Source organism: Penicillium paradoxum (genome assembly GCF_028828445.1).
Source record: "Penicillium paradoxum strain IBT 22861 chromosome Unknown utg000003l_segment0_segment0, whole genome shotgun sequence".
Lineage (NCBI taxonomy): Eukaryota > Fungi > Ascomycota > Eurotiomycetes > Eurotiales > Aspergillaceae > Penicillium > Penicillium paradoxum.
The window spans coordinates 1458330-1470963 of record NW_026643181.1 but is presented as its reverse complement, the minus strand read 5'-3'; the positions used below and the strand labels follow the sequence as shown (position 1 = coordinate 1470963).

The window sequence follows — 12634 nt, the reverse complement described above, 5'->3', positions numbered from 1 at the left end:
CTTTTCGGATTGGACTTGCCTGCAGTTCAACAGGGAGCTAGAACTCCATATTAACTTAGCCAACGGCTTCGTTTGCAGTGAGATCTAAAACGACCAACCCGGTGCATATGGTTTGGTTGAAACTGCCGTTAGTGTTGAATTGAAGAGTACACAACAATGTAGGATGATATAAGAAGTTCCAGATACCAAGAGAAAGGAAATAGGAAATCGCCCAAAAAGGCACATGAAAGTCATAAATATTTACAAGCTGAGCCAGCAAGGACAATCTACAACAAGAACATAACTCCCATAACAACCAAACTAGACACCCAAGTCCAAACGCCGAGCTTCACCCCGAGACTCAAGTAATATGCAGCCCCAAGGAAAGAACACGTAATGATACCGTCGGAGTTCCGATACCCATAAGAGGCATTCAACCACCTGCCCTCGGGACATCCGAAGCCAAGCGCTGTCGGGCAGTCCTTGACAAGGGTGTGGCAAATATCATAACACGGCAGAATTTCCTTATAGGGACCTGGCTTGATCTGCTCATCAATGATAGCATTGCGAGAGTAATTTGATGCAGCGTGTTGGCGGTACCGACTATTAGCCGGCAGAGAAGAACCGTTAATGAAGTTCTGGCCTGCGTTACGGACGGCAAGATAGTCTGCGGTGTTGCTGTAGTCTGCGCAGCGGGGGATGCTGACGCTACAGAGCCACTCCCTGTAGGATCTTGCGCAGTCATCGCAGCCGACGGCGAGGGAGAACATGGATTCTTCGCGTGCTTTGCATTGGACTTGTTGGAGGGAGTAGGTGAAATTCTTGTAGATGGCGGCGGCGTAGTCATCGTAGATTGTGCGCAGCTTTTCAACGCTGAGATTGGGGTTTGAAGGTACTGCGTACGCGACTTCCGAGCAAAAGTTTAGATTGAATAGCACGGCGCAGTTGTTATCTGGGATTGATTAGATGGGATTGATTTGTTCAAGGGTAAATTTTAGCTTGCTCACCTGCTTTAGTTGTGAAGTTCATTGGCTTCCAAACCTGGCCGCCACCGCCAATGATGCCATTTCCGGACGCGGTGGAATTGCCCACCATTGCCAAAAGACCGCTGTACGACGAACTCTTGTTCAGTCCGGTGAGGTAAAATTGCTCTTTGGGCTTATTCCCAAGCCCGCGGCTGGTCATGCCAACCTCGGTAGAATTACTGATTCGGCCCACCTGCGAAAGGGTATCGAGCGCGCAGAACGATCTCTCCAAGCCTTTCAACGCTGTATTGTTGATGTTGTGGGCAAACATGGTATAAGGAGGCACCATGCTCATCCACTCATGGTAGTTCGAGGAGGTACTCTCGGACTGGGTGAGATTGTTTGTCACCAGGAGCGCGGCTGACACATCCGCATCGATCAAATGCAGATTTGGTTCATCATCCACAACATTATGGAAATATGCATCGATGGAGGCTCCGAGCTCGTACGTATAGCTTCCCACATAGTCTGTTGAATTAGGCGCCGCAATGCCAATGAAGACATCGTTGTCCGTGTCCACGGTGATGCCCACATAGCCACCGACAGCAGTGTATATCTCCTGCAGCGAGTTGTCTTTGCCCGGTCCCGGCTCTTCTAACTTCTTTGAGGTCGAGATATATAATTTCAATTGCGGAAATCCGTCTTGTGGGTTGGTTTTGTTGGTATGGGGTTTGCTGCAGGTCGTGAGTGACAGATAGACTGTGGTCATCGCTCGCTTCAAGAGTTCCCTGTCCCGCTTTTCTGGGTCATGAACCTCATCATATGGACCATGCACGTACGCGGGAAGACCTTTGCCCACAGTGCCGTGTCTACCGTTCACAACGACTTCGGGTAGGTAGAACCATTGGACATCGCCGATCTCGAGCGAGCCCGCCGCAAACTGGTTGTTACCCAACGCTTTCGCAGCATTCGGATACCTGCGCACGAGATCTAGTCCGTTTGATTCGCCATCCTCGTCTATGCTGTCGAGAAGTTCCAGCCCATTGAACGAATCCAGCGCAACTGGGAATCCTGATCCGTCGTTGGCAATCGCCCCTCGGGAGTTCAATGTGTTCTCTGCATCGGGATCATGAAAAGCATCGGTATAGGCGACTGAATTGCAGACAAATGCGAAAAGGAGAAAGATCGTACTAATCGTTGCAGTAAAATAGCACTGCAGCGCGTTGTATTGATGTCGCATGGAAAGACGGAGGGGAGGGTATCGCTGTACAGCTCATGGGAAAAAAACCGGCATTGAAGGATAAGGGATCACGGGCAAGCGGTGGGATACACCAGCTGTAAACCTCGTCCTGGAGGCAGAATCAGCGGCTGCATATAGTCGATACGAGTAGTCAAGACGTGTTTGGCTGAGGTTATCGCGGAAAATGTCTTATCAATTTGGCTGCCTTGGTGCCTCGTTCGGGACACGTAGGCGCAACGTACAAAATAGGATTTCCCAGATTCTACTCCGTATCTGTTTTTTACACACTATGTCTGATAAATGATATGCAATAGATTTTACGCGACAGAATTTTACAAAGGGAAATGCCATAGTGTGATGATACACATGTCTACTCCGTACGGAGTGGACTATCATGTGTTCCAACCCCAATCATCACAGCCACTACGTAGTAGAACACCCGCTATGAACACTATAGGGCCAAGAACGCCGTTTTGGCCCTACGGGCAGTATGCAACCTAGTTTGGCGCGATCTTACATCCACATCCCAGACGCCAGTCCATCCTTTGCCTCCTTTCGTCTCCGAATCAACTCCGAGACCCTTGTTTGGCCCCAATGCCGACATCTACAGACACACAACATATGGACCCTTTGTTGTGACTGAGTGTGGTTTCAAACCCATCATATCTTCTCCGTAGTTGGCTCAAATCACATTGTTAAATGACGGTATTGGAATCTTGGCCATGGCCGTCGAAAATGTGATCCTCACACAATCTACGCTCTTGCTCCAACCCCCAACAAAAACTAGGCCGAACATGGCACAGGGCGACATCAAGTCACCCAACAAGGCAGTTCGTCAAAGAGACAATCCCAGTCCAAGCCCTATATTTCTACATGAAACAATCTACATACCTTAGCTTGATCCCCCTATATCGAGTTCTTCGAGGCCGGAAATCTGTTCTTGCAAAATGGCACGACGCATCCACCGGTCCCGCACTGTAGAAACGATCTACATTACTTCACCGCATAGAGACTAGCACGCAATGTATTGACCAGGAGGGTTTCTCCAAAGACTGTTCGCTGCTCTCCTTACTATCGAAGCTCTTTGCAGAAAACTGTACAATTCTATAACAGTCTTCCATGGTGCAAATGGTTTGATTCATATACCTAGGCCTCTCGGGTTTGCTTAATCACTTAGCAGGTATCCTTCATGACGAACGAATCCCAAATTCCTGACAACGTACAATATATCTTGTAGGCAACGCGAACTGTGAGTGCTGCGAAGAATACAGGTCTCCCGGGGCCTACTGAAAGATGGCGGGATATTTTAGGGTTATTTAAAGACACCGGAAAGGCCCGACCCTTTCCACGGAGCAAAGGAATCGGAATGGATCTAAAAGTGGGAAATTATGGTATATTACTGTGTCATCTTGAACTTGATAGAAACCTCTACTTAAGATGTACAGATGGTGCATCGACACAGATAGCGAAATCGACAAATACCTCAAAGGCGCGAATCTGGGATCACTGGAAAGACCTCCGGGTCGCCTACGGAGTAATCTGAGCCCAATTGAGAGTATAGAGGGTATGGAAGGTCACTTGACAGAAGGAAATGAAAAAGGGTGATCAGTTAGGTACTTAGTATGGGGGGGGCAAACAGGTGGAGGGCAGGACCATGTACTCCGTACATCTGTATATCACTGCACTGATATGGTACAATTGATAGTGATAGACCCAAGGCTAGAGCTTGCCTTGAACTGGCATAGCGGAAAATATATAACGATCGTCAGAGACAGGCCACCGTTCGGGATCGCCAAGCCCCCAATGGTGAAGAGTTCAGGGAAAACCTCGGAAGTCTGGCATCTCTGAGCAATTACAGAGTATGGGGCCCTTTTGGCCTTTCGGCCTATTGGCTAATGCTTGAATGAGGACTCCATATTTGGTGACCATTCTCGAATTCAAGATGGCTCTCGTATAAATATCCACAATCATATCTTATTCAGAAAGTACTTCGTACGGAGTACGGAGTACGGAGTAATTGTGGTCAACTTCCCAAAGAGGCAGTTGGTCACTTCGCAACGCAATGTGCTTGGATCGTGCCGTGGAGCAAGCAATCCACTACTCCAGTAACTCAGGGGCCATCTATCACAGTAGGTATGAAATATAAATATGGCACTCGGGTTCTATCAGAGCCGACTCCCAAGGCCCTTTCAACTTCAGTCATTCTTTTGTTTATTTCGGTCATTGATTTGCGGGCTTTCTAACTCGTCACTCATTTTATCGGCCGGTGAACCGCCCCGATGCAGCTCATCCAGCTTGGTACTGCCTTTTACCTCCTGGCTTCGGCCAGTGGTTTGGCACTCAGACCTCATACCCGAGCCCTCACGCCTTCGTCCAGGCACAACACCTCACTCGTTTCGCAGGCCTTTCGCCAAAACCTGAAGGGTAGTATTGGCAATGTCTCACTTGGTTTGGTAAACCTAGCTGTGACCCCTGCCCAGAATAGCCAGGGGCTTTGGACCACAGCTCAATGTGACCAGAACTCTATTGACGATGCTACTGTCGATTTCGCAGATCGATGGGCTGCGGCAGACGTCTCAGGAGCCTGGAATGACATGCTTAATGAATGGAATAGTGGATCTCAGAACAATCTGTATCGTGGCCTTGCATTCTCGCAGTTCGCCAGTTACTACTTCCAAGGGCCCGACCAGTGGAACTGTCAAGATATCGGTAGCGTCCCATGCTCTACCACTGTCCAGTGCAAGGACGTCAATCACCCAGCAGGGTATGGTTTCTGCCACCAGCTTCTCCCTGACATTGTTACAGTCGTGCTAACAGCAGAGTAGCTACCTTCTTTTGAATGCTTTCTCTGGTATCCATCAGGTGAGATCTCTCCGGTGCCCTGAGAACAACATTCAAGTATACGAAATTAACCTGAATTTATCTGTTATTGTAGCTACACAGCGAGATGCACAACGCAATTCATACAGCAATGATCACAATCCAGAGCAAGGTGGGGGAATTTTCCACCATCTTTGCCCCTCAGAGTGATAATACCCAGATGATTCTGGACATTTTTGACGCCCTGACTACTATTTTCGGCTTTGGAGTTTCAGGAATTTTCAATATTGGTAAGCATGAGAACTGTCTCTTTACGTTGGATCATAGTCTGACCAAAGCCCAGTTGAAAAGGATATTGCGAAGGTCGCCTCGAATATCGTTTCTAGCCGCCGTGGAAGCATTAGCTCTATCAGCTCCGGAAGATCTGGCAGCTCTGTCAGTTCTGGTAGTTCTGGTAGCTCTGTCGGCTCTAGTAACTCTGGAAGCAGTTATCACACTGCAGACGACAACCCAACATGGTGGAAAGGAAAAGAAGTGGATAGAACCACTAATTTCCAGACAAGAGAGCTGGGTTTCGATGCTCACGGCTATGCTTACGACATGTCATACCAACTTCTTGCCATCACGGCTGGCTGGACCAGAGACAATGCCCCTAAGTATGATTACATATGGTCCTCAAGCTCTCTTTAATGCTGCCTTTGCTGACTATACCAGGGTTCATGATAAACTCGAAGCTCAGAACTCTTTGAGCTCCGCTCTCGGTGATCTTTTCACAGGCTGGAAGGATCTGGAGGTCTCTTATCTCAAAAGTGTCTTTTCGGGTGACGCATCATCACAGAGCGACCTTCAAACCCTCATCGAAAATGGCAAGATGAACTTTATGCCAAACCATCTAGACCAAGACGCGATGGCAAAAGAGTTGGAGTCGGTACTTTATGGTCAACTGATGCCTACTGCCTGGAAGACTGCCTCTGATGGCGTAGGCGCCCATCCATTTATCTTGTAAGAGAACCAACCCCATGATTTGAGAAGACCATGCTAATCGGAATGCCTATCATAGGAAGACGGATATCAGCTGTGACAATCGCGCCGCTCGGATTCCTGAGTTCTACGACTACGGCATCATGTCTGACGTGGACTCTGCCAAGACACGCGTATGCTGGAGGGAAAAGCTGGTTTTCCTGGTGAACGCCAATGAGTGGAACTTCTTCAGTCAAGTCCACTTCACGCCTCTGCCCGGCGCGGATAGCATCACCCTCTCCGGAGATAAATGGGGAAACATCACCCTTGAGGACATTGTTTCCAGCGCAATCACCGGATATGAGGGAAGAGGCAACAGCCAGAACGGCTACAAATCGCCCGGCATGGATGATATCGTGAACGATCCCGAAGCTGGCAAGTATGGAAAGCGTGTCCGCTATCCTGGCTTCTTCAACATCCCTGTATGCGAGAGCCTGGGCCAGGCCAAGGCCGCCATCGTTGCCAACCACCATGCAAACTCCCCATACTGGCCTTGCGCGGATCCTCCTAACTTCAACGAGAAAGGAACTAAAATTGTATGTTCTATTTGCACTTTCCAAATGGGCGGCAGTTGCTAATCACCCCTACAGCATGTGAACAAGGGATACATTACCATCAATGAGGACAAGGTTGTCTGCGACTCGTACAGTAAGTCGTAGCCCCATCTTGGAGCTTGATAAGGCAGTGCTAACAGTATCATCTTCAGAAATTCCCGATCCAGGATATGGCGAGACACTCAGTGCAACCTTCTATGGACGATTTGATGGAAGCAATACTGCCGACACTACCGTTCAGGCAAAGTGCAAGGTTACTGCCACCTGGCCTAAGTCCTTCGGTGATATCTACTACGGAGAGGACAACTGCGTGTATGACAGCGAGTCCAAACCCATCAACGACAAAGATGGCAACCACGCGTGCTGCAACGAGAGCGATGACCTTACCGAGAAGGTCAGCAACCCATACATGGTTGGAGCTCAGTGCCAGCATTAATCTTCGATCTTCGGATTCATATGCAACACAACATGATCATCGCAATAAGGGGTTAGACTTGGGAAAAGCATGCCTTCTTATGCCCTCGGTGGATATAGCCCTGATTCGTTATCCAGAGGGGAACTTCTTTGAGAACATTCATTACCCTACGATCATCCTGTTCTTTACTTTCTCTTATCTGCGCGGTTCTTCTTTTAATCGCCTGTCTAATACATAATATATTCCACATTACAAAGCATCGTATACTTCCGACAATTCCTAACAACAGCTGATGCTCCATCGGGGAGAATACAATCTAAAGAAGCAAAAAGGAGGGCTGGCCTAAAAGCAGCTGTGTAATAAGCTCATATCTGATTGGGGGCATGGAAAACGGAAGCAATCGATATATTCTTTTGAGTCAGAAGCTTCATATAGACGGGAAGTGTGATATGGATTGCCAGTGGCTTGGTACATCAGGGGCTAGATCTTCAACGGAGCACTCAGCGGTAGTGAGCTTTCATGTTCCTCCATATGATAAGCCAAACGACCCTCAGTTTCCAGGAAAATATGTTGCCACATGAAGGTTTTGAGCGAATGGCAAGTACCAAGGTCACTGGCGATATCCCGGGAATACTGTAGCTTCTGTGATAAACCTGGCTCAAATTGCTCGAGAATGCGAGAAACTATGGCATCGGCTCCCTCTGCCTCTTCTCCGTTTTGCAGGGCATAAGCGTAATGCTTGTGTGTGGCGAATGTCGCAAAAGCTAACTGGTCGTGGTCGGCAGAGAGGATGCGGGAGCAATGGTTTTTGTTGTCTGGGCAGTGATCCTCACGGTGGCGAGTAGCAATCGAGGACGCTAGAAGGTAATCCTGCAATGTTCCTTCGATCGAGTTCCCACATATTATGAGGCGTGGCTCCGCGGAACCAGAAGACATCAACTCTGCCGCTGTGACGTGTTGCAGCTCCCATTGAATGGATGGCTCTGTTAGTGAGTTTCCGGTACTCTCCCTAGCTTTCACAGTCGTGCGGAAATAGTTCACGTGAAGGGCTTCAAGAAAGTTTGTTCAGCTGAAGTGTGTTAAGGAGGAGAGATTAGAAACTCACCTGAGGAACTACAAAATCGCCTGACCACAAGTAGGATTGGGGGCGGTGCTTGCGCCCATTGTTGACGTATAGCGAGAAATCCAACGTAACTCGGCACAGCCTCCAGACCTTTGCGGCTAGAACGAATTGTTGTTTCCATCAACCTGGTCCGTTTGGTCAGTCAAGAGACACGGTGAACAAGGTAGACATTTACCTTCCCAATGTATTGCTTGAGTCTTCAGTTTGAGTCAGGCTTTTCAACCAAGCACAGCTCATTTGAGAGATCCATATCTGCATGCACGTAAAGTCGTGTTCAACGCGCTTTGGTTGAGTCCAATGCCAAAAGTCCTTGTTGTTCAGATTGTAATCGCTCCCCATAAGCTGTGCAGCGCGTTGTATCGGCAGGCTGAAGTCCAGCTCGGCGCCGATGATATGCTGTCGACGCTGAAATCGTTTGTACTTCGACAAAACATGACAGTAGATTAGCAGGCGCGTTACCTGGAGTAAATTGTCGGGGTTCCATTCATTTTCTGCTCCCACAAATTTTGTCTGACCTTCTAGGCCCGGCTCTTTCCAGCCTAACTTCTCCAGGAGACCGCAGCGAGATATGCCGGTGGGATGGAGACCGACATTCTTGAATCTGAATCTTTCGGCCGTCAGGACACGACACATAGTACGTGCTCGAGTCACGAGAGATCGGAGCTCATCAGTAACGTGACTGACATGATTCTGGAATCGTTCTCCCGAGTCTGTTTGCAGCAGATGTTGCCGGAGCGACATCAGCATGCAGGCCCGGAGTTGACAGGCGGTGTCACCAACATGGGCATCGAATGTCATATACCCGAGAGACGTTGAGGGGGCAGTTTCTTCCTGAAGAAGCCGAGAGAACAGCTCTAGGGCTTCCACAGCATCGGTTCCTGCCAACACGATATCGCATAGCAAACTTGGTATATAACCACCTTTCAATCTGCTAGTATGCTTGGTGCCCGGCGGGACTTGAACAAGGAAGAGAGCCGTCAACATCGTTGCTTGGAGAAACGGGGGCTAACGCAAACTTGCACGCTAGTATATGGCTTGAGCACAGATCTATACTGTGCTAGGGAGATCTCATTTGGCCTTATTAGAGTATCCCCGTCGGGGCCTCTAGCCAATCGCCTATTACATTCTTCCTTACCACGACATAGCCCTGGTTTGACCCCGGGGTTATTTGCCGATCTTAAATTCACCGACTGGAAATTCGCCGGCTGCAAAGGCCCGATTGAGTATCATTCACTGTGGAGCTGGTGGGAGGACCAACCACTGTCCATCTCAAGGTTGGCAGATCCTCAGGGGCCTTGACCAGCAGCACAGAATTGACTTTAACTCTTGGCCACATGAAAAACGAGGCTTCCAGATCCAAATCCCCGACAGTAGCCATTATCGATGCACCGGCTTTAGCATTCGATTACGTAGTGGGAATGCCAATAACACGAAACTCGAAGCAGCGGCACAATCTCACGTGTCAACCGGATGGATGCCGCTTTATATATACGAACATTCGAGAATGAACTGTCTGATTGGTGTCTTTCATCCTGCTTATAATGTGGGAAATGTGCTATAGCTGTACCAATATACGGTCGACAACAGATGAGGCTTTCTCACGCACCCGAGGGCTTAGTGGCAAAGCCGTAGGAAATGACTTATGGACAGTATATAGTGGGGGTGATACTAGACCTGGAGTGCATGGAAGAACTAGAGGATAGGGTTGATTTGAACACTCATTACTGCACAAGGCCGCGAGACTAGAGCTGATGGGCCGTCAGTGGAGTTTACAAGGCAGGTAATGTGCTAGCAAGAGCTCTGTCCAAAGCTTGCAGAATTGAACTTTTACGGTCAACTAAAAAGATCTCTGATAACTGCATATATCCTCTCTCCTCTGATTCAAACACATCGAATGATCCAAAAACCAGCATTCATTGACAGAATCACCAAAATTCGCAATGACCTTCGTGGTCGACCATCGACCGTCAACCTCCAAAGCACAACTCCACTCCGCTTATGATAACTTTCCAAACGATACAACTGAGTTCGGTGTGCAAGTCCATCGATCACGGCGAGTTTTCAAGTCGACCTCGGCACTCAACTTGTAGTTCTCCAACGCCGTGATAATGAGCAATTTGATCATGATTGATGCAAAGTTTTTACCCAAACACTTGCGTGGACCAAGCCCGTAGCCATAAAGGCTGTAACGTGCGTCCATTCGGGAGATTGATTCCCACCGGCTAGGTCGGAATGCCGTGCCATCTGGAGCCCAAGTAGGAGAGTCCTGATTAAGTCGTCGAACATCGATGATTACTGGGGTCCCGCGCGGGATCAAATACCCTCCAATAGATTTATCCTTCGCGGTAAGCTCGGGAAGCGAAAACCCTGTTCATTGAAATCAGCCTTGATCGTTCCATTAGAGTGCAAAGGCTGTAACCTACACGCGGGGGGCTGTTCCGAAGAATTTCCAGGTATGACTGGTGGAGGAGGTTATTTTCATCTTGAATGTATCGAAGCAAAGAGTCAGATGTCACTGATTTCTCTCGAATCTCGGTCCGAAGATCTTCTTGGTCGTCTGAATTACGTCCAAGGTTGATCAAACAATATGCGAACATGCTGGATGTGACGTCGATGTTCGTGAAAAGTATCTCGTCGGTCGATTGTAGGAACTACCGAAAAGTCAATGTGAGATCAAGATTTTTCATCCAGAGGATTCTTTACAGTCTTCATGTCCATCTTGCCCTGTTCAACTGCTTGGTACATGCCCTCCACTGGGCAGGAGACGCCCATCTACAATCATTTTTAGTAGGTCTCGGAGGTTGTAGTTGCTAAAGCGAGACTCACCTTTCTTGCCCTCGCAATAACCTCTAAAGTCAACTCCTTCCATCGTCTATTGAACTCTTTCAATGTGCTGTTCTCTTTGGTTGGCAGCCAACGGTAGAGTCGTGTCGCGGCCAAAGGGCTTAAGAACGTGACCCCTGTCACTTGCTCATGCAACTCGTTCAAATCCCAAAGACGCTCAAAGATCTAAATTCAAACGCTATCAATAGAAGTTTGGTGGTAATGATTCTCGGCTTATAATGTAACTCACAGATTCTGAGAAGACCGGTCCATATAGAGCCATAGCAATAAGGCGAAAGGGAAGTTGTCGACAAACAGTCGACGCGTCGCAGGAAAAGCTTCCAGCCGACTGGTCTTTGACACTGGATTCACGAGACAGGTCCTGTACCCAGGAATTTATGGTGCGCTGGGTGTCTTGGACGAATGAGGCAGCTGACGCGAAGGAAAAATGACCTTCGAGATATGATCGGGTGTTTTTCCAATTGGCACCATTTTGCACGCCTACGCATGAACCTAGAGTTCTGGCAAACATTGACCCCATATTGCAGTCATGGAGCTTTTGGTGATCTATTTGTTGTCAGTTGGTTGGCAAGACTTGGGGCCGGGAATTTTTCAACTACTGACCACTACCATCCTGCGCATAAAACTCCTTGACATGAGAAGGTTGGGAGATGACAACCTCATGGTGTCGTCCATTTTTCACCAGATAGGGACTATGTCCAAATTTTCGTGCACCTTCGTCGGAAAGTTCTCTCCTGTTTCCCTTGGTAAAGTGATCAGCTCCTGCGATAGAGCGGGTTTTAACCCCAGGAACCAATATGCGAGAAGAAACTAACCCATTTGTAAACCGTCTAAATCTGGTATTCTGCGTGAGAGCAGGGATGATTTTCCCTTGTTCGTTCTTGAAATATATCCCTCGGAATCTGGTGAGATATCTCACTACGACTATGAAATAAAAGAGTAGGCCAGCAAAGAAAGCCCAACCGATGATATGGTTCATCTCGGCTTGTAGGAGTTTCATACTTTGGAGTCAAAGTTCAAAGCGGCAAACTCCCAGAGGTTTTGTTACTTTTTTTCTCGATCGCTTTAATTAAGTATGCTAGTTCAAAGAATCACTTGTATCATTTAATCATACGGCCATATTTGATCACCGTGGTGGTGCAGCCCAGAGATTGATATTGCTCACCCGAGGAACGCTAAAAGAATTACCATTATCAAAGGTGCCTTTGTTACTAAGTGGCCGACATACAGACCGACATACAGACCGAAATAGTGGCCGATATAATGGCCGAACATGATGGCCTATTATCAAGAGCACCGGCCCTGTTCAGGCCGGACATACATGCCAGAATGAGCATAGTGTATTTTCCAGTGAGCAAAAATAACGGCCGTGCCTGGCCTTCCTCGGGTAATATCTTTGCAGGGTGGCTGAAATTCTCCAGCGTTGAAAAGAGCATGGTAAGCGCTTAATGTTGTGGCTTTTGGCTAGATGAAGATAGCTTAGTGCGCTTGGTCTTCACAGAAAGAGCCTGGAAATTCGCCGATCTAGCAATCTAAGCCGAGAACACTAGATGTTCACGAACATTGAAGATCATAGTCAAGAGTGCAATAAACACCTAGCTATAATTCAAGTATCATCCTGTGTCTGTAGATATGTTCTTTTCGAAACAGAAACAAAACATCCCAGACTACAAT

At 48.0% G+C, this 12634-nt stretch overlaps 6 protein-coding genes across 6 annotated transcripts; 2 read left to right on the top strand and 4 right to left on the bottom strand.

Annotated features, from left to right (window-relative positions):
* Positions 1-266: 266 nt before the first annotated feature.
* Positions 267-2184, bottom strand: N7457_002466 (MID1 family protein; the record flags this gene model as incomplete). The annotated part of the gene is made up of 2 exons (XM_057173512.1): positions 267-931; positions 987-2184. 2 exons carry the CDS (start codon positions 2182-2184, stop codon positions 267-269), a joined length of 1863 nt encoding a protein of 620 aa, XP_057033663.1.
* Positions 2185-4463: 2279 nt separating this feature from the next.
* On the top strand, positions 4464-5009 carry N7457_002465 (uncharacterized protein; the record flags this gene model as incomplete). The annotated part of the gene is made up of 1 exon (XM_057173511.1): positions 4464-5009. The coding sequence occupies one exon, from the start codon at positions 4464-4466 to the stop codon at positions 5007-5009; it is 546 nt and encodes a 181-aa protein (XP_057033662.1).
* Positions 5010-5155: 146 nt separating this feature from the next.
* On the top strand, positions 5156-7014 carry N7457_002464 (uncharacterized protein; the record flags this gene model as incomplete). The annotated part of the gene is made up of 6 exons (XM_057173510.1): positions 5156-5294; positions 5348-5660; positions 5719-6006; positions 6065-6560; positions 6615-6672; positions 6731-7014. 6 exons carry the CDS (start codon positions 5156-5158, stop codon positions 7012-7014), a joined length of 1578 nt encoding a protein of 525 aa, XP_057033661.1.
* Positions 7015-7473: 459 nt separating this feature from the next.
* N7457_002463 (uncharacterized protein) lies at positions 7474-9100 on the bottom strand (the record flags this gene model as incomplete). Its single annotated transcript, XM_057173509.1, has 3 exons — positions 7474-7976; positions 8099-8241; positions 8292-9100. The coding sequence occupies 3 exons, from the start codon at positions 9098-9100 to the stop codon at positions 7474-7476; spliced, it is 1455 nt and encodes a 484-aa protein (XP_057033660.1).
* A 199-nt stretch (positions 9101-9299) lies between these two features.
* N7457_002462 (uncharacterized protein) lies at positions 9300-9494 on the bottom strand (the record flags this gene model as incomplete). Its single annotated transcript, XM_057173508.1, has 1 exon — positions 9300-9494. The coding sequence occupies one exon, from the start codon at positions 9492-9494 to the stop codon at positions 9300-9302; it is 195 nt and encodes a 64-aa protein (XP_057033659.1).
* Positions 9495-10112: 618 nt separating this feature from the next.
* N7457_002461 (uncharacterized protein) lies at positions 10113-11779 on the bottom strand (the record flags this gene model as incomplete). The annotated part of the gene is made up of 7 exons (XM_057173507.1): positions 10113-10483; positions 10542-10767; positions 10820-10888; positions 10943-11125; positions 11190-11506; positions 11564-11722; positions 11776-11779. 7 exons carry the CDS (start codon positions 11777-11779, stop codon positions 10113-10115), a joined length of 1329 nt encoding a protein of 442 aa, XP_057033658.1.
* Positions 11780-12634: the final 855 nt, after the last annotated feature.